The sequence below is a fragment of the Macrotis lagotis genome, chromosome 4, assembly GCF_037893015.1.
Source record: "Macrotis lagotis isolate mMagLag1 chromosome 4, bilby.v1.9.chrom.fasta, whole genome shotgun sequence".
NCBI lineage: Eukaryota > Metazoa > Chordata > Mammalia > Peramelemorphia > Peramelidae > Macrotis > Macrotis lagotis.
In genome coordinates this window covers 123,692,092-123,717,839 of record NC_133661.1, presented here as the reverse complement: position 1 = coordinate 123,717,839, position 25,748 = coordinate 123,692,092, and the positions used below count along the sequence as shown (strand labels likewise).

Sequence of the window (25,748 nt, the reverse complement as noted above, 5' to 3'; positions counted from 1 at the left end):
GTAACTATTAAGTATGAGACCGGATTTGAACCCGGGCACTCCTGACTCCAGGGCCAGTGCTTTATCCACTATGCCACCTAGCCACTCCAATAGAGAAAGCTTTTGCTCATTAAGGAGATCATAGAAGGTTTCATGGAGAAAATGATATTTAAGTTTGTTTTAAAAAAAATTAGGAAGAATTCAGTGGAGAAAGAAAGGATGGCAGGAATTTCAAGGGAAATAGCATGAGTAAAAGCATAGAAGTGGGAGAATGTAGCATATGGTAGAGAGTTTAGTTTGAATGGTGTATTGATAGCCTGCATGGCAATAATATGAAATGAAACTAGAAGGGTAGAACTTGGAATGCCAGCAGAAGGAATTTGAATAATATTTGGTAAGTAATAGGGAGCTATTGATGTTTTTTGAGCAGAGAGGTGACATGATCAGATCTATACATGAGAATGATTGTTTCAGTAGTAATAGGAAGATTGGATCTGATCAGGAAGTAAGTGGAGGCAGGAATATATGCTTGAGAGGTTATTATAAAAACCTTAAAAATCTGGTAGTACTTGTAACTACTACTTGTAAAGTTATATCAATATGGTAGACTGGGAGTAATATTTCAAAGGTCTCAATTGCGTCCTTATTCATAGTTGAAGACATATTTGGCCAGAAGCAGCTAAATCACACAGTAGATAGTATGCTAGGCTTGAAGTCAGGAAGACTCATCTTCCTGAGTTCAAATCTGACCTTAGATGCTTACTAACTCTGTGACCTCAGGAAAATTACTTAATCCTTTTTGTCTTGTTTGTAAAATAACCTGGAGAAAGAAATGGCAAAATACTTCATTATCTTTGCAAGAAAACCCCAAATGGGATCATGAAGAGTTAGGCAGAACTAAGAAACAATAACATAAGTAGCATAACTTGAATTCTTCTGACTATAGGTAGACATATTCCACTACACACACACAAACACACACACACACACACACACACACACAAACACATACAATTCCTGTGACAACTAGAAAGTGCTATAGAAAAGTATGCTAAATCATCTTTTGTTGTTAAAATTGTATAGCTTCATCACTACTACTTCCAATGCTGATTCACTTACCAGAAGGATTCTTTGTTTTACAGGTCTTATCACAAGATTCCTTCCAACAACAAGTTCCTAAGGTGTATTTAAAGTATTATTTCATTTATAAAAGATTGATTTACATGTAACTTTTCATGAATCTCTTATGCAGAATGAGATCAACCTTCATGTTTTGCTCCAATAGATATAAGACTCTATGTTGTTTTCCCTTTATCATTTTCATATTTTTGAGGTTGAGACAGCAAATTCTATGTACTATCTGAAAATAATTATTTAAAGACTAAAGGCAGTCATAAATATGGTGGCTGGAAATGAAGTGTTAAAGGTCAATTTGTAGCATTATTTACTTAGTGTCTACTCTTCAGGTTATGAAACTCCATATTATAGGCTGATGAGGAAGGTGTACAAATGAATATTTTGTATAAAGAAATACAAAAATAAGTTGAAGTAGGTGCAGATGAGAAAAATTAAGTATTGCATACAATAATACATTTCAAAAATATGCTAATCTCTAATACAGGCATACAAATAAGTGTGTCAAATTTCCCAGGCTACATATTTTCTTATACATTGGCCTACACCCTCCTTGGAGGTACATAGAGAGGGAAACTAATAAAAATCAGTATTCAATGCTAGTTGCCTGGCTTGAGTTATTCATTTCACTGAATAATTAACTTTCCCTTTGGGATCTCAGAATTATTGTTTAATACATTAAAGAGAACTGAACACTAATAGCAGAATTGTCCCTAGGGAATACTCTATGCTGTGATTGCCTTGGGTTTCATGCTTTGGGACAAGAGCCCAGTGACGGACAGAGAAAGGCAGAGTAGCATTGATACTTGTACTAAAAAATCTGAGCCTTAAATAATAAATAATCAGCAAAACAGAAGAGTGGGACTGCCTCTCCCTCCTTCCATTGTGACTTTCTCCCCTTTCAAGGCCGTTCTTGGTGTTCATTTAAACTGATTTGTCTCACATTATGGCTAATCTCTGTTTAGAATTCTATGACAATTCAGGTTTACATATTTCTTCTACTAGTGTTCATTAATCTATTAAAAGGCCATGGTTGTTATAGTGTTACATTTCATACAGTCAGAGAGGACTATCTCCACTGAGGGGAAATCCAGGTCTAAATATCCTGGACTAAGCATCACCTTGGTTAACTGTGAGTTTATCACTGAAGAGATGATTGCAGTAGAATATAAACTCCTTGAAGACAGGAACTTTATCTTGCATCTCCAACACAGTTTCTTAAACAGACTAATTATTCAAGAAATGTTTCTTACATGGAATTGGTTTGTAAATAGGCAATCTGATTTGGTTATTTTAATAGTAGGCATATGGGTTATTTTCTGACTATTTCACATTTTGCAAGAAGCAAGCCTTTTCATTTTGTGCTGTTTGAACTCCTCTTGTTTAGATAGCCTTTTCTTGTAACATTTTTTTTTGCCTACAACCCCAAGTAGGTTATATGACTATCATTCAAATAAAAGTTCAAAACCCAAATTAGAATCTGTTAGTCAAATGAATAGAGTCTTGTAAACAAAAGGTGTTGAGGGGCAAGGACTAATATAGCTTTGTTTTCAGGGAAAAGGATTTAGTAGGGAACAGATTTCAGGTCTTTAGTTCTCTGAATCTTTGACCATCATGTTTTTAGCCCAGTTTAAAGCCATCTGTATGCATTTTCCTCCTAATTCTGCATCTGTCTTGAGTTAAAGTGCCTGATATTTTGGCACAGGGTACTGAGATATTTTGAGTGAATTTATATATTTAGACCAATCCACAGGTGTCTGATGAGTCTCCCCAATCCGTAGATTTTTCTACAAGTGTCCAGTTGTGTTTTCACTATAGCTTTTCCCCACCATGCCTTCAGAAACACTAGTGCTTCGATGAGGAGAATCAAATATATCTTAACATCACAAATCAAGTACATGCAATGACTAGGATTCCATCATAGGATTAAAAACTGGAAAGGACCTTAGAGATCATACAATAACATTTTACTGATGAGAAAACTGAGGCACAAAAGTATCATCTTACTCAATGGCAGTTTAAGGGTTGAAACTCACTTCCTCAGCTCCATATGCATATCTATATATCTATATATCTATATATCTCTTTTAAAGCTATCTCTTAAGACTTTCCTACTTTTCAGTTTCTTTCATAGACTTCATCAATCTTTTGGAATGGACTCTTTTGGAGACCATCTCATTTCTAAGCTCAAATCAGTGGGGTTTTAGTGGAAAGAACATTGGACTGAGCAAAGGACAACTGAAAGCTCCTCCCATCAATGTTTCTAACTAAGTTTCATAGACCAAATCATTTCACTTTTCTGGGCCTCAGTTGACAAATTCAGAACAATAAAGATTTTCTCCAGAGCTGGAAGGGACCTTTTTGTCCAGCTTAATTTTTTAGATGCAGCTCAGAGAGTTCAGTGACTTGCCCAAGCCCACAAAATTAGTGATGATTCTAAATCTGAACTTGGTACTGAGGATGACTCCATTGTTATTTCCAATAAGGCAACATGTTACTATTTCATCTTGTGAGAGGGGCAAAGTAGTTCCATCTTTAAGGATCCTTCCAGCTTCTAATTCTGAGGCAAATCAATTCACAATGGGCTGGTGTATTTTAGAGATTTCTTATAGTACACTGCGTGGGTAAAAATATTCATTGGCATTCTCCCTCCCATCGTTTAATACTAACACCAATAGTCTTCGAGATCCATATAGCACCTCGAAATAAAAGTAACGAATTCTCCCCCACCTCACAACATTCACTCCAACTCCATCTCAAAGTCAGAATCGGGAGTAATTATCGCCTACTGACATTACCCAAGGCAGGGGGAGGGGAAAGGGGGATCAGGAAAAACACATGGGGTCCTAAGGAAAGTAGACACTGAGAATAGATTGTCTTATAACCTTTCCATGAACCAGAAGCGCAGATGGGGAAAGATCACAGATGTCCGGGATTTAGATAAAGTCCAGTGACTGGAAGACATGAAAGGAGCAATGACCACCAAGATGTGGTTTTCAGGGCAGGGGTGTTTGCAGTCAGTTGCGTGGAACATGCGTGCGTGTGTGTGTGTGTGTGTGTGTGTGTGTCGGGTTCGAGTCTTTCCCTTTGGCCTGGCGCTCTCCTTTGCCGCCGTATCCCCCTCCCTGGTCGTGCCCATTAACCATGCAGCTCAGGAAAGGCCAGGGCAGCGGCGGCGGCTGCCGTAGCCGTAGCAAGAGGAGGGGTTAGTGCTCGAGGCGGGCAGGTTCCGCTGCAGCAGAGCCTCTTTGGCGCGGTGTCCATCTGAGGGCACTGTCGGGTAGCAAGGAGCTGACTAATTAAAGCCCGCTGGTTTCTCAGTAGGACTAGAAACGGAGACTAGAGATGGGGATGGCGGATTGCTACTGGCCACTGCTTACCCCAACTTCCCTGGATCTAAAGAACTGACTTTCAAACCCCACGCGGAGCCCAATTCAGCGGCTTAGCCTTCGGAAGCTGCATTAATGCTTTGAAAGCTCGCCTCTGGGCAACAGCCCTGCCAGACCGACCCTTTGCCTGGTACTCTTATAGTAGCCCGGTCTTGTTTCTGCCCAGTTCACTGGGGGGGGGGGGGGGGGGGCGCGGGAAAGCTCCCTTCAGGGTAAACCCTCTGCAGGCGGGAGTCCCACCTCGCGATCTGAAGCCTTCTCTGTTCCCCAGCACTTCCCGCACCGCCTCCTTCCTACCCCTCCCCCCAGCCCCCAGCCCCCAGCCCCCCGCCACATCTTCCATGGACTCATTCAGGGCTGCCACAAAACCTGTCTTCCAGCCCACCGCCCCTCTTGTGCACTTCCTTCCAACGTGGGCTGTGCTGGGAGCATTAGGGAGCCCAGTTGACCCGGCAGCAGCGGGACTGCGGAGTCGGGAGGGTGGCGGGGGGGTGGGAAAGTGGAGGCGAAAGGAATAGCACTATTCTAGGCTCAGTCCTCTGCGCAAGAGGCACAGTCCAGATTCTGCACCTCCAGCTTCCGTTCTCCGGCGCTCCGGGAAGCGGGGGGGGGGGGGGGGGTGCGTATTAATCTTTCTTCTTGGCTCTTCCTTCTTTCCCACCCTTCAATCACTTCTAACCCATTAAGAGGGAGGACTGAGAGGAAAAGTCGGTATAGAAATGTTTCCTTCTTTCCCTGAGACTAGGAGAGGAGGTCCCCTGCAGTCTCGCCCTGTGTCACTTCTTTCCCTCCCCAACCAGTAGAGAAAGCAACACCTGTGTTCCCCGTGGTTTCAGGGTGAGGGGAGGAAATGGAGGAGTAGGTTGAAGGTGGAAGATTCTTGCCTTCTTCAACCAACAGATTGGGGGGGGGGGCCGCTAAAGTTAAAGTGCTTTAGGCTCTCCTCCCCTCTTGAAAGAAGCCTTTGCCCCTGTAATATTAGACGCGCGTGTGTTTGTACATGTATGGAATCGCTCTAGCGCTCGGGACCTTGCCAGCACCTAAGGTCCCTCACGGAGGTACGCATCCCCACTTTTTCCGCATCCCCCTCCTGCCATGCACCCCCGAGTTTCTATACCTGTTTCTCCAGCGATTCCTTTCCTGAAAGGGACGGTTTCAGAGACGGTGTCCGGTCACACATGCAGCCCTCCAACAGGTACAATCCCGAGGGTCTGGAACTGGAGTCATTCTCAAAGTAGAAGAGAAGGTTTTGCAGCAAAGCGAACCACTTCGTTTGCCATTTTGTGTTATCTGAGCTTCTCTTGCTCAGATAACCTCTTCTTGTCCCATCTTTCTTTGCCAATAGCCCCAGGTAGGTTACATGGCCATCATTCAACCGTATTCCTTTCTGCATTGTGTTTGAAAGCCAACAAGATCCTGGATTCTTACATTTTTTCAGACTAAAACCCTTGGAAACACTCACTACCTGACAAGCAGGAGTCTAACCATCCGTCTCTCTCTCTCTCTCTCTCTCTCTCTCTCTCTCTCTCTCTCTCTCTCTCTCTCTCTCTCTCTCTCCCCTCTTTCCTTTTACTGTCCTTTTCCTCTCCTACCCCAATATTTACAATCCGGTATAGACTGCTTTGCCTTGGTTTCCTAAATCCAGATGTGATATTCCCAACCAAAGCATTTCTTCCGCAGAGCCACGTTCAATGGAGAATTTGCCTTAGGCTTTCCAGTCGGCTGGAAAATCTGATAGATTCTAGACTAGAGCTTTGGATCCAGCCAAGGGGAGAGTCATGTGATGTGGATCCCTCGAAGAGCCTGTTTCAGCACCACGGACAGACACACGCACGTAGCTTTAACAGAACAGCAAGGAGGTGCATCAAAGCACCCAAGTATCGTTATATATGTATATGTAAATACACATGCATATGTAAATGGCATAGCACATGTACACATAAACATACATGTAAAGATAACTTCCATTCTCTGCCCTCCAGTTTACAAAAGGCATTTTAAAAAGAAATTCAATTTCAAAAGTAATGGACTATATGGGATCTTATTTGATAATCAGCCTTGAAAGTGATTTTTACTTTAATATTTCTGTACCTGATGAATGCTTACAGTACATTTGGATTAAGTTTCAGCTTTCAGTTCTCTCCTTCAAAAGATTTCTTTTCTTTTTTTTTGCAGTACTTTTTCTAATTCAAAGTGAAGGGGATATGTGTGAAAAATAGCTCAAATTATCCTTTGAACCTCAATATTTAAGTGAGGAAAAGAGGTATCACTTAATCCACTGGTGGGGGGGGAGGGTCACAGACAACTCCTATTCATAGCTTCATCAGTGACCTGAGAAAAGCAAGGAGCCCACTAGAGTGGCTGGCTTTCCTTTTTTTTTTTTTTTTTTAATGTTGCCATAATTAGCTAACTCATCCTTACAATCACACTGAGGTCTGGCTTGGGAGCCACTGCTGTGAGTTTCTGCAAATATCCACCCGAAATGCCGAAAGGAGGCTTAAAAAGCAGAAGGCTCAGGGAATATGTTAGACTTCAAATAGCAGGAATGGCGCAATGATACCTTAATGATAGATATTCCCTCTTTATTTTTAGATCCCCTCGCCTACACAGTTACAAGGAATTTATCAGAGAACGTCACATTTCCCGCATGCTGCACACACAGAGAAATAACAACGTGCGACAGTAGTTCTGCAGCAGATCTCCCTTTGGCGAGAAAGGCACATTTTTACAGACCGGTTGCAAAAAGACCAAGGTTTATTTGCAGTCAAGGAAGGCTGCCTCATTGCCACCCAAAGGAAACTGTATTTCTAGATTTAATTAATCTCTGCTCTGTCTCTCCTCATTATTTCTTACCCCCCCCCCCCCCCATGAAGCTTCATTTTCCCCTGGGTATAATCGGTGAATCCATAGGAATCCATAAGAATTCATCCATTATCTTTAATGGAAGGACCCATTCAGAAGGCAAAGAAATCACTTTATTTTCTAAAGTAATACTAAATCTGATCTAAAAAGACTCAGGGCATGAGATTCATTTTAAGGGATTTAAAAAAAAAGAAAAAGTAATAACCTCATCATGATCTTTTCAGTTCATTGTCCATTCTAATATACCACATCTATAATTCACATCTCTAAACATCTTGATTCTGTTCCTTAGATCTAAATGATTTTTATTGCTCTAGGGGTGTTAAAGTATAAGGACGGGGATTAAAGTATCCTTAGTCATTGCATTTGAATACAGAAGGCTTGAGTTCAAATCCTCTTATTTTTGTGTGTGATCATAGCCAAGGCAATAACTTCTTTGGCACTCAAGTTTCTTCATCTGCAAAATGAACTTAGACTAGTTGATCTATGATATTCCATCCAGGTCTAAATTTCATGTAACTATCCTTAATTCTGAATCCTCATGTTTTTATTCTGAAGATGCACCATTTAGAAACTTGATTTTTTAAATTAAATGCCACATTTTTATACTACTTTAATATTTATAAGATGCTTTTTTTCATGATAGTTCTATGAGGCAGATGAAAAACTGAGGCCTAAAGAGTTATGTGACTTGTCCAAAGTCCCACTGTCATAATATCAGATGATCAATCAATAATGAAAGAGGCAGTGTTCAAACTGAGGTTTTCTAGCTATACATCTAATGTTATTTACACAGCAGAGTGTATTATGTGGAGAAGAGAAGTTTCAGGAAAGAATGAGAATCTGATAAGAAACTAAATTAACTCCTGAGGTGTAACTAAGTTGGTAGCAAAATGTTACATTTCTCTTAGCATAAGTAAGCATTAGGCCAGAGAACCTTCACATTTCTTTTTCTTTATGAGTTAGGAACTTTTCTTCAGCTGGAATGGGTATGTTGCCGAACAAAATTTGCTCCATCTTTTCTAAGCTTGTGCTGCTTCAAAAGGAGGTCTAGAATCCATATGCCTTCCTATTTCCTATTAGGAAGTACACTAACATGCTAGTGTCTACAAAATTTCTATCCAACACTGCTCAAATTAACAGCAATAAATAAATAAATAAATAAGAGTATCTGGGTAATAACATGACTTTAAAAAATTTTGGGGGGAGTTGAAAGTTAGATTTTTTTTTCTCTTTAAAAAAATTGAAGCACAGGGGAGCTAGGTGGCACAGTTCATAGAGCACCAGATCTGGAAGAAGAAACTTGAGTTTAAATCTAAACTCAAATACTTAACACTAGCTGTGTGACCCTGACCAAGTAACTTAGCCCTCATCATCTTGCAAAAAAAAAGTGTTTTCCCAAAGTCTTCATTTCCCAAATTCTATATCCAGTTAATATCATTCTAATGTCATAGCTTATAATATTTAGGATTAATATTAAAAATAGAAAAACAGCATTATCTCATCATTTTCATCTTGGGCAACCAGGATTTGACAAAAAAAAGATGAATTTTCACATAGAAGTCCCTCTTCAATATCTATAGGCAAGAGAAAGGAGATTTTGTTTTACCTCAAACAATCTATTTGCAGAAAAAATTAGTGGTACTTTTCTGTTTTTATTTGGTCCCTTTCATGACTGACACTTTATAACATGATTTTTAGATCTGGTAGGGTTGCACCATCTTCTTTTGCACATTTTTTTTTCATTAAATCACTGGAAATTCTTGACTTTATTTCTCCATATGAATTTACTTAACATTTTTTTTCTAACTCATTAAAGTAATTTTTTGGAATTTTGATTGGTAGGGAACTAAGTAAGTAGTATAATTTAGGTAGAATTGTCATTTTTGTTATATTAGCTTGGCCTATCCATGAGCAGTTGGTATTTGCCCAGTTATTTAAATCTGATTTTATTTGTGTGAGAAGTGTTTTGTAATTGTTTTCATAATGTTTCTGAGTCTGCCTTGGCAGGTAGACTCTTAGGTATTTTATATTGTTTGAAGTTACTTTGAATGGGATTTATCTTTCTCACTCTTTTGTATCTTGGTAGTAATATATAGTATTTGGTCCCTTTCAAAGAAATTAAGGCTAAGGTTATAGGATCAAGTGGTTTTTTGCAAGTTACCTACATCTTAGTCCAAACATCTGTATTGACATTATAATTTTTATATAATTGAGTTAAATGTAAAATTGAAGATAGTAGTCCTATATGGTTGCCAGTGTTTCATACAATAGTTGAATGCTTGAATATCTTTTTTTTAAAAAAACACATTTATCAATCTCTTCTGAATCATCTTTTCCACTGAGTTTCACCACCATTATGAGAAAGTTAATAGATGTGAATGTCTATGTTGAAAAGTATGTATTCCTGTTATTAGGCATTTCAAAAAGAGATCATCAATGAGTTTTTGAATTATCTTCTTCACCTTAAAATGCTATTTCATTATTTTTAGGCTCTTGAAAAGCTTATATTGGTTGTTGTCTAAGGGTAGCTATTTCCTACAATTCTCCAGATCTTAGTGGAAGAAAGAAAACCATTACTCAATGAGAAATAAACTCATTACCCAGTTAATTTAGGCTAATTAATTTTTTTTTTTTAGATTTTTGCAAGGCAAATGGGGTTAAGTGGCCTGCCCAAGGCCACACAGCTAGGTAATTATTAAGTGTCTGAGGCCAGATTTGAACTCAGGTACTCCTGACTCCAGGGCCAGTGCTCTATCCACTGTGCCATCTAGCCACCCCTAGGCTAATTAATTTTAAAATATGATAACAAAAATATTGGTATGCAGAGTATTAACCTCTTGCCCCTGAAAAGATTATTTTTAAAAATGTGAAAGGCTATAAGATTCATGCAGAAACAAATTTTCAGCTTCAAATTTCTTCCCTGGGAATGGACACAGCATTCAAGGATAGCACTGAGTTGAAGTACATGCTGATTTTCAAAGTTTTATAAAAGGATAATGGAAAAATTATGAGAGATATTGCCTGTCAAAACAAAAAATCATTCAAAGACAAAATAACCCTGTAGAATGCTTGTAATGAGAACTATGTGAAGTAGATAATTCAAGAAACACTTGAAGATGAGAGGACAAGGGGATAATAAATAGACATAAATTTCGACAGATCTGCTGTCTTTTTTTAGCTGTAGTGGAAAGACCATATTTGTACTCTACTACCTTAAAACTGTATTAGATAGTATTATATGATGAACTGAGCATTCAAATATAAATTAAGGCTATACACCCAGTTTATGGAAGAGACTGGAAATGAACCAGATGTTTCTGAATTAGGAACCAAATCTCTTATCCACTGTATATCACTATTTATATCTTTTTACCATAAAATTTCTACCTGAATAATTTATATTTTTATCACTTATTCAACATATATTTGTTAAATCTCTATGTGCTAGGTTCTTTTCCAAGTTTTGAAGGTATAAAGACAAAAATGAAATAATTCATGACTTTGAGGAGCTTTATTCTATTGGTTGGAAGCAATATGAAAATTAAGTGAATAAATATAAAATTGTGTAGAAGGTAAATACTAAATGATTTTGTCTGGGGAGGTACTAATAGCTGTTGGGATCAAAATGGGACATGAGTAAGATGAAGCACTGAATTTGAGTCTTTGGATTCTATAGACAAGGTTGAAGGGAATATATTGTAGATTCCAGATATGGGAAACCAGCTGGGCATAAACATAAAGACAGCTGATGGAGTATTGATACATGGAAGCAGTCAGTAGGCCATTATAGCTGGGATACAGAGAGCATTAAGGAGAATAATGTATAATAGACCTCAAAAAATAGGCTGAAGACAGGTTGTACCAAGCAGAGACATTTGTACTTTATTCTAGAGGATATTTTTGACAAAAAGTATGAGAAGAGAATTAGTGGATAGGAGATGACTTGTTTTAAAATTTAAGGGGGCTTGCTATGTCCAAATAATGCTATGTCATTGGGAAAGAATTGTGATGAAGTTGCTAGCGTGCATCTTCCCTTATGCCAATATTAGTTTTAATTAGGAAGTTGGGAGATAAGTGACCTTGACCACAAGATAAAATATCATGGACTAGTCAGCAAAGGCTCCTCGAAATTCCATTGAAATGTGCAAACTCATTCTAGGTATCTTCTAAGTGAAAAGAAAGGGTTAAAAACAAAGGTAGTCTAGTGATTATTAGAGAATAGGATTAGGGCTGTAAGGGAACAACTTTCTGGATGGACAGGATTGCAGTGGGAGAAACTAACTTCATAAGAAAAACCTTGTATGACTTTAAATATGTCTTAAATCTTAATTTGGGAAATTAATACTTAATGCAACCTACTTCCCTGAGTTTTTCCAGGCTGATATAGACAATGAAGTTTTCTGAGATATCCAATTTTAGTTTTGGACTTTATATTATAATGCAAACCTAATCCTATGAAATATAAGATTGGGAGATAGACAGACAGACACAGACACAGACACACACACACACACACACACACACACACACACACACACAGAGAGAGAGAGAGAGAGAGAGAGAGAGAGAGAGAGAGAGAGAGAGAGAGAGAAAGAGAAGTTGCAACTATAATATCAGTTATGGGACAACCAGGAATAGCTAGAGTTTTGTATATCATTTTCTATAGGAGATTATGTCTTCATATTCATAAGTGAATATTTTGATTTTATTAAAAAAGCATTTGACTTGGTAGAACAAAATTTAGTCTGAAAAGATCTGTTACTTGGTATATAACAGATACCAACACAGAAACCACTTTGTTCAATGATTTGATGAATATCAATATCAAATGAGGTATAAAATAAAGAGACATACTTATTTAAGGTATATGCCATTTTCATTGGGGACATTTTGTATAATATTCATACAAGAATTCCCTATCAGGAATGAAATTCTTCAGATATTTTTGTTAAAAATGGTATTACCTTAACTGTATTAATCTCTGAAACAATGAGACCTCCCTACTGACAACTGTGGTAATTTTAAAGAGATTGACTTAAATAGTCATACTAGAAAAAACAAAATGGATGAATGAAACATATTTATTTGCTATATTATGGCACACAGGCAAATAGACAGCCCATTGAGTTGGGTCAAAAGGATATTTTCCATGGATGGACACTACTTACTGACATCCAGCTGTTCTCTCATTTTTGGCAAAACTCTTAGGATACACTGTCTTACAAGTTATCTCACCTACCTTGTATTAAGCATATTCTTTATGGAGTGTTTACAGAAGGACATAAATAAGAAATAATAGAATGAGAAGACATATATTGTTCAGAAACAATATGAACATCAGTGAATAAATATAAAATTATATAATTTTAAGATCTATTTTGATAGATAGAATGCTGTCTGCCTTGAAATATCAAAGTATAAATAACTTTCTTATCTTATCCAAATATTTTTGAGTATAGTATTGGTAATAGTAATTTCTCCACTCTCCACCAAAGATCTTAAGTTTAATTTTTTTTTTTGCTTTAAATTTATTTTTATGCCATTACTTGGATTACCTGTTACCTATACAAGACATCCACAAAAATGTTCGGCATTTATGTTTCCTTACTCCTGTGTTTTACAATAAAATTTCTCATTCACATCTCATCTCATTAGGTACAAATTCTATCAGTTTCCTTTGAAAAAACTCAAGATTCACTAATATTCCTCCTTATGAATTCCTTCAAGATCAAAATAATTTGACTGTGAGATTTTAGTCTCTGTTTTGCTTTCACAAGAAATCCTCTTTTTTTTTTTTTTTAAGATTTTTCAAGGCAATGGGGTTAAGTGGCTTGCCCAAGGCCACACAGCAAGGTAATTATTAAGTGTCTGAGGCCATATTTGAACTCAGGTACTCCTGACTCCAAGACCAGTGCTCTATCTACTGTGCCACCTAGCTGCCCCCAGAAATCCTCTTTCTTGATTATAGAACACTTTATTTTTAACCTTCTTGATTAGACCTAGTTTTTTCCTACCTTAATACATATCTATTGTCTCCTATTTTCAATATATGACTAAAGTATCTCTTTTGCTGGTCACACACGTCCTCCTTGATTCCTTTATACCACTTCTCACATAAAAGTGATCTTTAGTAAAATATTATGGTTTTCTTATGACTACTATGTGTCTTTAAATTTTGAGTTAATTGCAAGTTTGAGTGTTCTTAGAGCTTAGTATTTGATTATTTGCAGTCATATAGCAACTCCAAGAGTATATTGGTATAAAATAGAGTTTTATGAAAATGAGGACCATCTCTTATTCTTGGGGGTTGGCCTATTATTGGTCCAAGTAGAATTATTCCTTATTGTCACTCTGATGGATCTGAATTTAGCCTCAGGTGAAAAATCAAATCAAGACAGAATTGCAAATTGTGCAAAGAACATTGAACTTAGGGTCAGTAAACTTGGATTTGAGGTCTAGTTATGCTGTTCACTGACTGTAAGACCTGAGACAAATTATTTTTGAGCCACAATTTTTTTATTTGTAAATTGAAAGGGTTGGACTAGGTTATTTTTAAGGAGTGTTCCTTCTAGTTGTATCATTCTGAGAATGTCATTTACCATAGTCTATATGCTGCTTAGGCTATTGCTGGTATTCCTACATCTATCTCTTCCATTCCAAGTCATTTTTCACACTGTTATCAAATTTATATTTATACTCAGCCCTACTTTTGATTGTATGTGCTGAAAAACAATAACTGCTCATTGTCAGTGAAGTTAAGGTTAAACGTTTAAGCTCTTCATAGTTGTTTCCAATCTTATTTCTCTTAATATAGCCTACATGGAGCCTACATTCTAGCCAAGCTGAACTATTTAACTCTTTAACAAATTTGTCCTGCCTTTTTCCCCTTTTTTAAAATTCATGTTATTCCCTTCACCTGGAATGCTTTACCTTTCAACTTTGCCTATTAAAATGCTTCTCATTTTACAAAGTATATGTGTGTAGAAATAACTTAGATATTCAACTTGATTTTTTGTTGAAAGCCCAGCTCAAATGTATCTTGATTCTCACCTCTCCCTTTGCCAGAAGTACTCTTCTGAATTCCCATGCAGCTTTGTGACTCTCATAGAAATTCTCACACATTTTTTTTCACATGGAATTATAGTCAATTTTTGTACTTACTTGTCTTATCCTTCTCTAATAAATTCTAGGTTTCTCAAAGGCATGGTCCATGTCTTCATTTTTTCTTTTCCCTCTGGTGCTTGACAAGGTTTCTTATACATAGTAATGTCTAGGCTGTAAATAATTATTTGTATACTGACTCTCTCATGAGAATGTAAGCTCCTTGAAGATAAGTTCTATTTTTGCCTTTTCTTATATCCTTAGCCTTTAGTTCAATGTCAGGTACAAGAAATTCCTTAAACAATGCTTATTGTTGTTGATGATGCTAATTATACATCCAAGTCAATAAACAATGATTAAGTACCAACTATGTGCCCTAAGTGTTAGGGATGCAATTAATAAAAAGACAGTTCTTGCCCTCAAAGATCTTAAAATCTAATGATAAAAGATAACAAAAAGAAAAGGGATGGCATCAGGGGTTATTCAGCATGGGGGCATCTAGTTCTATGGGACTGAAAAAACCAGGTAGGGCAACAGAGGCAGCAGAGTGAACCCCAAAGTTCAGTTTCTTCCTTCTATAAAGGAAGGCCTTGAGAGGAGTTTGGTTCTTTCCCTTCTAGTGATCCATTCAGAAAGGAGAAGAGGTTGGGGGAGGTGGTTTTATTCAAGGTTGGAGTTGGTTACATGGTACTGAGGCAATGAGGTGGTACAATAGATAGAGTATTGGATTCAGGGTAAGGAAGATTGAGATAAAATTCAGCTTCATAAACTTCTTAGCTGTCTAACCTTGGGTAAGTCAATTAACCTTGTTTGCTTAAGGACTAATGATACACTGGAGAAGTAAAGGGAAAACCACTCCACTATCTCTGCTAATAAAATCCCATGGACAGAGGTTCATGAGGTCATGAAGAATTGGACATGACAGAACAGTAAAAATGAAATTATAGATGAGCTTAGCCTACAGAGCATTTTGTCCTGGAGAGTTGAAAAAATAGTCAGGAGAGCAGATTCACAGTGGTAGGATGATAAAAATGAATGTTTGATGAATGAATGAATTGGTAAGTAGATGAATTGTTAAATAGATGTTCTGTCAAACAGAAATGTTACTCTAGGAGAGAATAGCATTGGATAGTGGACTGGAGATTTGGGAACTCTCCTCTTTGGAGAAGTCTATACATTGCTTAGGCTGTTTTGGAAAACGAATGTGTTCCATTTTATATGAGAGAACTGAGAAGAATAGGTTTCAGATTCTTTTATATTGAACAACATATTAATGCATCCCTTGGTAAATTTTATTCTTTAAAATAATTTATTGCTAGTAGACCAAGTCCCAAATCCAGTTATGTTTTTCTTTTATTTTTGTTTCTCTAGGAATGGAAAAGGAAATGTAAATCAATTTATTTCTCTGCCCTGTATTAACTCATCAGATATGTTGATGCATAGTTTTCTTTCAAATTTTTTTTTAGCTAATTGATAAGTGCTGAAAAAAGAAGTGGAATGAGATGAAAGAATCTTCTTCCTGCTTAAATACTAGGACAATGCCATTTTCCAACTGGGCTCTTTGATTTTTTCAACAGTTTATAATTTTCCACACAAATATTTAATTGCTACACAGTATTGAGGACAAGGGGCATGTAAGGCATTGGAATTGGGAAATAAAATCAAACTTTATTTTTTGACTCTGGCTGTAGCTTACACAGAAGATACTGGAGAGCAGAGCAGATTTTTGGCATGAATCAATTAATTTGATTAGGGAGAAAGCTAAGAGGTAGCAAAAAGTACTTTAAAGTGGACCTTACCTCTTCAGTTAACTAGTTTTATCTATAATGATCCAATGAATATCATTTTCACACCTTCTCTTCTATGTCTTAAAAAAGGAATACTTTCAAATTCTTTCTTAAACAATATTTGTTGCTGCATACATCCTTGAGGTAGGTGACAATTATGGTGAGTTTTTTGTGGGGGGGTGGGGAAATGTAAGACATGTCTTATTGGAAAATGGTAATAATGTTCATGAATTCATGCATTCTTTCCATGAGTATTGTATGATTTCTGTATCCAACATACTATGGTTTACACTGTGGCAGATATAAAGAATAATAATTATAATAGTTGGCATTTATGTAATTTTTTTTTTTTGCACATTAGCTCATTTGAAGTTTAAGATACTACAGTGAGGTAGGGTAGTGGGAACAGAGCCATATCTTAAAGATATGTCAAGAGAGTTTAAGTGATTTGTTTAAGATCATATAGATTAATCAAATGGAAAATTGAAACCTAGATTTTTTTTGGCAAAGCAATGGGGTTAATTGACTTGCCCAAGGTCACACAAGTAAGTAATTATTAAGTGTCTGAGGCTGGATTTGAACTCAGTTCCTCCTGATTCCAGGGCCATTGTGCCACCCAGTTGCCCCTAAACCCAGATGTTTTGATACCAAATATGGCATTTTTTCCACACCAAGGAACATTCATTCCATGAAAAATGAGAAAAAATTAAAAGAGTTTCCCAATTAGCTCAATAAATTTACAGGAAAGGGAACCTTTATTTGGACTAATGTATATTTTGTCTCTCCCTGCAGGATATGAGTGTAGTCACAGAAATCTTAAGAAGAAAGAAGGCAATGCCTTAATAATTCTCAGTGGTTGGTTGTCTACTGTGCTTTGGAAAAGCCACTCCTTTGTGTTGACCTATAAAAATGAACTAATAATTCTTGTCTGTCCCTTTTATGCTCTTTTATTAGATTATCTTTGAGATACTGAGGGAGCATCAGAAGTGAAAGTGGGTTTGGATCCTGGAGGGAAGAAATTTTTGTGCATGTACATAGTCTCCATCCCCCAACCCTTGCATGTGAGAACTGTATGTGCTTGCACTTCTGGTTAAAGGTATTTCATAGTTAATCTTTTAAAAATTCTAGGTTTCTGGGTATATAAAGGGGAATTTTCATTTTTTTTCTCTAAATAGCATTATCTTAGAATCTAATCTTCTAATCATAGAAGGGAAATTTACACAGCATCAGCTTTGGGTAACTGCCTTGAGAGTAATTCCAAATTCATGAATTCATGAATTTGGCTTTCTAGAAGAATTCCTGAATAGTGTGATTCTCACCTTTGGAGTGAGAAGAGTTTTTTCCACTTGACCACCTGTAACTTGAGGATATGTTAAAGGCTAAATCCACAACATAGAGAAGCAAGGGATCTAGACCTTGACACCTCATCCCTCCCTCCCAATTATTGTGGAAATTATTTAGATGTTACTAGTCTGATGGGAAGGTGATTTTTTGTTTAGTAGTTTAATAAATTAACCAAACAACCAAATAAATAAGATCAAATTCTATGATTGTACTTGTGTTTTGTATCTTTTTATGGGTTCCTATAAATCATTTTCATCTTCTGAATTTTATGTAGGATAAAATGAAGGTTGGTACACAACTTTTATGCATCTTTTTCTACAATATTAGTAAAGAACCTAGTGCTAGGAATCTTGTTGCCTACATTTCTGGAAACTTCAATGTGATTCATGTAAAGGAAAGTTTAAAAATTTTTTATTTAGAAATTTTTAACATTCATTTTTAAAACATTGAGTTTCTTTTTTAAATTAATTTTTATTAAAGATACTATTTGAGTTTTACAATTTTCCCCCCAATCTTACTTCCCCCCGCCCTCCATGGAATGCAATCCGTCAGTCTTTACTTTGTTTCCATGTTGTACCTTGAACCAAATTGGGTGTGATGAGAGAGAAATCATATGCTTAAAGAAGAGAAGAAAAGTCTAAGAGGTAACAAGATCAGACAAAAAGATATCTGTTTTTTTCTAAATTAAAGGGAATAGTCCTTAAACTTTGTTCAAACTTCACAGCTCCTTATCTGGATACAGATGGCACTCTTCTTTTCAGATAGCCCCAAATTGTTCCTGATTGTTGCACTGATGGAATGAACGAGTCCTTCAAGGTTGAACATCACTACCATGTTGCTGTTAGGGTGTACAGTATTTTTCTGGTTCTGCTCATCTCACTCAGCATCAGTTCATGCAAATCCCTCCAGGCTTCCCTGAAATCCCATCCCTCCTGGTTTCTAATAGAACAATAGTGTTCCATGACATACATATACCACAGTTTGCTAAGCCATTCCCCAATTGAAGGACATTTACTTGATTTCCAATTCTTTGCCACCACAAACAGGGCTACTATAAATATTTTTGTACAAGTAATGTTTTTTTACCCTTTTTCATCATCTCTTCAGGGTATCGACCCAGTAGTGGTATTGCTGGGTCAAGGGGTATGCACATTTTTGTTGCCCTTTGGGCATAGTTCCAAATAGCTCTCCAGAAGGGTTGGATGAGTTCACAGCTACACCAACAGTGTAATAGCGTCCCAGATTTCCCACAACCCTTCTAACAATGATCATTATCCTTCCTGATCATATTGGCCAATCTGAGAGGTGTGAGGTGGTACCTCAGAGAAGCTTTAATTTGCATTTCTCTAATAATTAATGATTTAGAGCATTTTTTCATATGGCTATGGATTGCTTTGATCTCCTCATCTGTAAATTGCTTTTGCATATCCTTTGACCATTTGTCAATTGGGGAATGGCTTTTTGTTTTAAAAATATGACTCCTTTGTATATTTTAGACATGAGTCCTTTGTCAGAATCATTAGTTATAAAGATTGTTTCCCAATTTACTACATTTCTTTTGATCTTGGTTACATTGGTTTTATCTGTGCAAAAGCTTTTTAATTTAATGTAATAGAAATCATCTAATTGGTTTTTGGAGATGTTCTCCAATTCTTCCTTAGTCATAAACTGCTTCCCTTTCCATAGATCTGACAGGTAAACTAGTCCTTGTTCTTCTAATTTGCTTATAGTATTGTTTTTTATTTCTAAGTCCTGTAACCATTTGGATCTTATCTTGGTAAAGGGTGTGAGGTGTTGGTCTAATCTAAGTTTCTTCCATACTAACTTCCAATTATCCTAGCAGTTTTTGTCAAAGAGGGAGTTTTTATCCCAATGGCTGGACTCTTTGGGTTTATCAAACAGCAGATTACTATAATCATCTCCTGCTTTTACACCTAGTTTATTCCATTGGTCCACCACTCTATTTCTTAGCCAATACCAAACAGTTTTGATGACTGATGCTTTATAATATAATTTTAGAATCGGATAGGGCTAAGCCACCTTCTTTTGCACTTTTTCTCATTAAGCTTCTGGCAATTCTTGACTTTTTATTTCTCCATATGAATTCACTTACAGTTTTTTCTAACTCATTAAAGTAATCTTTTGGAATTTTGATTGGTAGGGCACTAAACAGATAGTTTAGCTTTGGTAGAATTGTCATTTTTATTATATTAGCTCTACCTATCCATGAGCAGTTGATATTTGCCCAGTTATTTAAATCTTATTTAATTTGTGTGAGAAGTGTTTTATAATTGCTTTCAAAAAGATTCTGAGTCTGTCTTGGCAAATAGACTCCCAAGTATTTTATATTGTCTGAGGTTACTTTGAATGGGATTTCTCTTTCTAGCTCTTCCTGCTGTATCTTGTTAGACATATATAGGAAAGTTGAGGATTTATGAGGGTTTATTTTATAATCTGCAACTTTGCTAAAATTGCTAATTGTTTCCAGTAGTTTTTTGGATGATTTCTTGGGATTCTCTAGGTAGACCACCATGTCATCTGCAAAGAGTGAGAGTTTTGTCTCTTCCTTCCCAATTCTAATTCCTTCAATTTCTTTTTCTTCTCTAATTGCTGATGCTAACATTTCTAATACAATATTGAATAGTAGTGGTGATAATGGGCACCCTTTTTTCACCCCTGATCTTATTGGGAATGCCTCTAGCCTCTCTCCATTGAATATAATGCTTGTTGATGGTTTCAGATAGATACTGCTAATTATTTTAAGGAACAGTCCATTTATTCCTATACTCTCTAGTGTTTTTAATAGGAATGGATGCTGTATTTTGTCAAAAGCCTTTTCAGCATCTATTGATATGATCATATGATTTCTGATAGGTTTGTTGTTGATATAATTGAGTATACTAACAGTTTTCCTAATATTGAACCGACCCTGCATTCCTGGAATAAATCCTACTTGTTCATAATGTATTATCCTAGTGATGACTTGTTGTAATCATTTTGCTAAGATTTTATTTAGGATTTTTGCATCTATATTCATCAGGGAAATAGGTCTATAATTTTCTTTCTCTGCTTTAACACTTCCTGGTTTAGGTAACAGCACCATATTGGTTTCATAGAAAGAGTTAGACAGTTCCATCTTTCCCTATTTTCCAAAGAGTTTATATAGAATTGGAACCAATTGTTCCTTAAATGTTTGGTAGAATTCACTTGTGAATCCATCAGGCCCTGGAGATTTTTTTAGGGAGTTCAATAATGGCTTGTTGAATTTTTTTTCTGAGATAGGAACATTGAGTTTCAAATTCTCTCCCTCTCTCCCATCCAAGAAAGTAATTTTATATAGGTTATAAATGTGTAGTCATGCAAAATATTGCCATAATCATCATGTTGTGAAAGAAAACACAGACCCCTCTCCCCCTCCCCCAAAAACCTCAAGAAAAACAAAATGAAAAGGAATACTTTAATTTGTATTCAGACACCATCAGCTCTTTCTCTGGAGGTGGATTAACAGTTGTTATCAGAAGTCCTTGAGAGTTGTCTTGGGTTACTGTATTTGCTGAGAAAAGCTAAGTCATTTGCAGCTGGTCATTCTAAAATCTTGCTGTTACTCTGTAGACAGTACATTTCACTTTGCAAAAGTTTCCAGTTTTTCTGTGACCATCCTTCTCTTCATTTCTAATAGCAGAATAGCGTTCCATCATAATCATATAACACAATTTGTTCAGTCGTTCCCCAACTGATGGGCATCCCTTCAATTTCTAGAGCTGCTATAAATATCCTTATACATAAAGGACCTTTACCTTTTTTTGTTTTTCATCTCTTTTTTGGATAAAGACCTATTATTGGAAATCTATATTAAAGGGTATGTATGATTTTGTATATCCTTTAGGCATATAGGTTTAAAATTGCTTTACAGAATGTGGAATCATTTCACAATTTCACCAACAGTGAATTAATGTCTCCTTTTCCCCACATCCTCCTCCAACATTTTTCATTTCCCTTTTCTGGTCTATTAGCTAATCTAATAGGTATAAGGTAGTAACTAAGAATTTTTTAAATTTGCATTTCTTCAATCAATACTTAGAACATTTTAAAATATGGCTTTAGATAGAATGGATAAATGTATCTGAAAACTGTTCATATCTTTTGATCATTTGAAATTGGGGAATGACCCTTATTTTATAAATTTGACTGTTCATATCTTTTGATCATTTAAAATTGGGGAATGACTCTTACTTTATAAATTTGACTCAATTCTCTATATGATTGAGAAATGAGACTTTTATCAGAGTAACTTGCTTCAGAAACTTTTTTCCACAATTGCCATTGCTAACTACATTTTCCTCCATCCTATTATTCCCATCCCCATTTATTCTATTATTTCTCTTTTCATCCTACCCCCACCCCAAAAGTGTTTTGTTGGACTTCTGGTCAAGATGGTAGAGAGAAGCCAGGAATTGTGCTAAGGTTCCTGGCTTTTCTTCAGAACTAATACGAATCAAGCTCTTAACAGAATTTCAATTGATACAACCCAGAAAAAGAAGCTAGGAGAAAAACATCTCCCAACAAGGTCTGTCACAGGGGAGTATGAGTGAACTGAGGACAGAGATCAGAGAACCAGTCCAGGGAATGGTGGGGTGAAGCCTAGGTACTAACTTGAGAACAGCTGCAGAAGCTTTGTCTGTATGAGTGATGGATAGGGAGCTCCAGCGGGGATGGAGGAGGATTTCTAGTATAGAGAGTTTCAGAGTGTATCTGGACATTGATCTGCTCCCTTCAACTGGTCTGGGGGACCATGGCTGCAGGTTCCATACTTTCAGCAGAGTCCTCTTCCTAGAGCAAGCACAATAACAGTCCTCCCAGCCCCCAGGCTCAGGCAAGGGAAGCAGATGTCTCTCAGTAGAATAAGGAGATTAGCTATCTAGCCCAAGAGCCCAGCCCACATTGTTTAAGGATAACCAGTATTCAGATGCATCCCTCCACCCCCACCCCAGGCCTAGGCAGTGGGCCACAAATCAAGGTCACAGACATTCCAGAGAAAGCAAGCAGCACCCACTGTGGCTGGCCCATTTGGAATTACTAAACCCAGTGAGCAAAGCCTCTAGGGATCTCAAGACCAAAGGTCTGTGAATCAGCCCCTTGCCCAACACAAGATCCTAGGAAAATGAAGAAAAGCCATCAGAAATGGGATTCCATAGAAAACTACCTTGAAGAAAAAGATCCTAACTCAGAGAGAACTAGACCTGCTGAGGAGAATATGAATTGGTCTCCAGCACAGAAAGACTTCTTAGAAGAAACCAGGAAGGAGTTCCTGAAAAAACATTGAGGATAAAAAAAGCCTGGCCTCAATATTACAGGATTTAGTGATGGAAAATTGCCTTGATATCATGGAACCAGAGGACAAAATAGTTATTGAAAGAATACATTGATTTCCTCATAATAGGGAACCCAAAATGAAAACACCAAGGAATATTGTGGCCAAATACCAGAGCAATTGGATCAAGGAGAAAATCCTGCATGCAACCAGAAAGAAACAATTTAGATACAAAGGAGCCACAGTAAGGATTACACAGAACCTGGCTACATCTACATTAAGGGATTGAAGGACCTGGAATGTGATATTCTGAAGAGTGAGGGAGCTTGGAATGCAGCCAAGAATTCACTATCTTGCAAAACTGAGTGTTCTCTTCCAGGGGAAAAGATGGATATTTAATGAAATAGAAGACTTCCAGCTTTTACAGATGAAAAACCAGAGCTAAATAGAAAATTTGGACTTCAAACAGAAGACTCAAGAGACACCTGAAAAAGATAAAAAATAGGGTAAAGAAAAAAAGAATAAGATGAAACTGGCTACACCCCCCCCCCCCCCGGGAGAAAGATTCTCATAACTCTCAAGAATTGTAATTCTATTAGAGAGAATAAACTTAGCCAAAAGTAATGGACACTCATGACTTATCTATGACTCTGATAGATGCTGAAAAAGCTTTTGACAAAATATAGCACCCATTCCTACTGAAAACACTAGAGAGTGTAGACGTAAATTGATTTTTCCTTAGAATAATAAGCATTATCTATCTGAAACCATCAACAAGCATTATATGCAAAGGTGATAAGCTAGAGGCATTCCCAATAAGATTAAGGGTAAAACAAGGGTGCCTGTTTTCACCACTATTATTCAATATTGTGTTAGAAATGTTAGCTTCAGCAATAAGAGAAGAAAAAGAAATTGAAGGAATTAGAATAAGGAAGAAACAAAACTCTCACTCTTTGCAGATGACATGATGGTATACCTAGAGAATGCTAAAAAACTACTAGAAATAATTAGTAAGTTTAGCAAAGCTGCAGGATATAAAATAAACCCTCATAAATCCTCAGCATTTTTATATATTACTAACAAGATATAGCAGCAAGAACTAGAAAGTGAAATCCCATTTAAAGTAACTTAGGCAATACAAAATACTTGGAAGTCTACCTGCTAAGGCAAACTCAGAAACTCTATGAAAATAACTATAAAACACTTCTCATATAAATAAAAATCAGAATTAAATAATTGGGCAAATATAAACTGCACATGGACAGGCTGAGATAAAATCATAAAAATGACCATTCTACCTAAATTTAGTGTCTTCCCAATCCAACTTCCAAAAAAATTACTTTAATGAGCAAAATAAAATCGTAAGTAAATTCATATGGAGAAACGAAAAGTCAAGAATATCCAGGGATTTAATGAAAAAAATGCATAAGAGGGTACCTTAGACTTACCAGATTTGAAATTATATTATAAAGCATCAGTCATCAAAACTGCGTGGTATTGGCTAAGAAATAGATTGGTGGATCGGTGGAATAGATTAGGTACAAAAGAGATAGGAAATGATTATAGTAATCTGCTGTTTGATAAACCCAAAGAGTTGAGCTTCTGGGATAAAAACTGTTGGAAAAATTGGAAGTATGGCAGTATGGCAGAACCTTGGATTAGACCAACACCTCACACCCTATACCAAGATAACATCAAAATAGGTACAGGATTTAGACATAAAAGACAATATTATATGTAAACTAGGAGATCAAGGAATAGTTTTCTTGTCAGATGTATGGAAAGAGAAGCAGTTTATAACCAAGGAAGAGATGGAGAACATCATTGAAAACAAACTAGATAATTTTGATTACATAAATTAAAAAGCTTTTGCACAAACAAAACCACCATAACCAAGTTCAAAAGAAGTGTAGTAAATTGAGAAACAATTTTTACAACTAGTATTTCTGGCAAAGGACTCATTTCCACAATATATAGAAAACTGAGTCAAGTTTATAAAAATAAATCAAGCCATTCTCCAATTGACAATAGTCAAAGGATATGCCAAGGCAATTTACAGATGAGGAAGTCAAAGTGATCCATAGTCATGTGAAAAATTGCTGTAAATCCTTACTGATTAAAGCATCTCTGAGGTACCACCTCACACCTCTCAGACTGGCCAATATGACTAGAAAGGACAATGATCAATGTTGGAAGGGATGTGGGAAATCTGGGACACTAATGCATGGAGCTGTGAACTCATCCAATCTTTTTTTTTTTAGATTTTTTCAAGGCAACGGGGTTAAATGGCTTGCCCAAGGCCACACGGCTAGGTAATTATTAAGTGTCTGAGGTCGGATTTGAACCCAGCTACTCCTGACTCCAAGGCTGGTACTCTATTCACTGAGCCACCTAGCCGCCCCTCATCCAATCTTTCTGAAGAGCGATTTGGAATTATGCCTAAAGCACAATAAAAATGTGCATACCCTTTGACCCGGCAATACCACTACTGGGTCTATATCCTGAAGAGATCATGAAAAGGTGTAAAAACATCATTTGTACAAAAAGATTAATAGCAACTCTGTTTGTGGAGACAAAGAATTGGAAATTGAGTGAATGTCCATCAATTGGGTAATCACTGAACAATTGTGGTATATGTATGCATGTTATGGAACACTATTCTATTAGAAACCAGGAGGGGTAAGAATTCCGAGAAGCCTGGGAAGACTTGCATGAATTGATGCTGAGTGAGAAGAGCAGAACCAGAAGAACATTGTACACTATAACAGTAACAAGAGGTTGATGATCAACCTTAATGTACTTGTTCATTTCATCAGTGCAACAATCAGGGACAATTTT

General features: G+C 36.7%; 1 protein-coding gene across 2 annotated transcripts in view; it reads right to left on the bottom strand.

Moving 5' to 3' along the window:
• The window catches only part of RASGRF1 (Ras protein specific guanine nucleotide releasing factor 1), a 212,815-nt gene extending 206,920 nt beyond the window's left edge, over nt 1-5,895 (bottom strand). For both annotated transcript variants that reach the window (XM_074231921.1, XM_074231920.1), the window contains exon 1: nt 5,620-5,895. In XM_074231921.1, coding sequence (XP_074088022.1) covers nt 5,620-5,895 — 276 coding nt within the window. The remainder of the gene's footprint in view (nt 1-5,619) is intronic.
• Nucleotides 5,896-25,748: the final 19,853 nt, after the last annotated feature.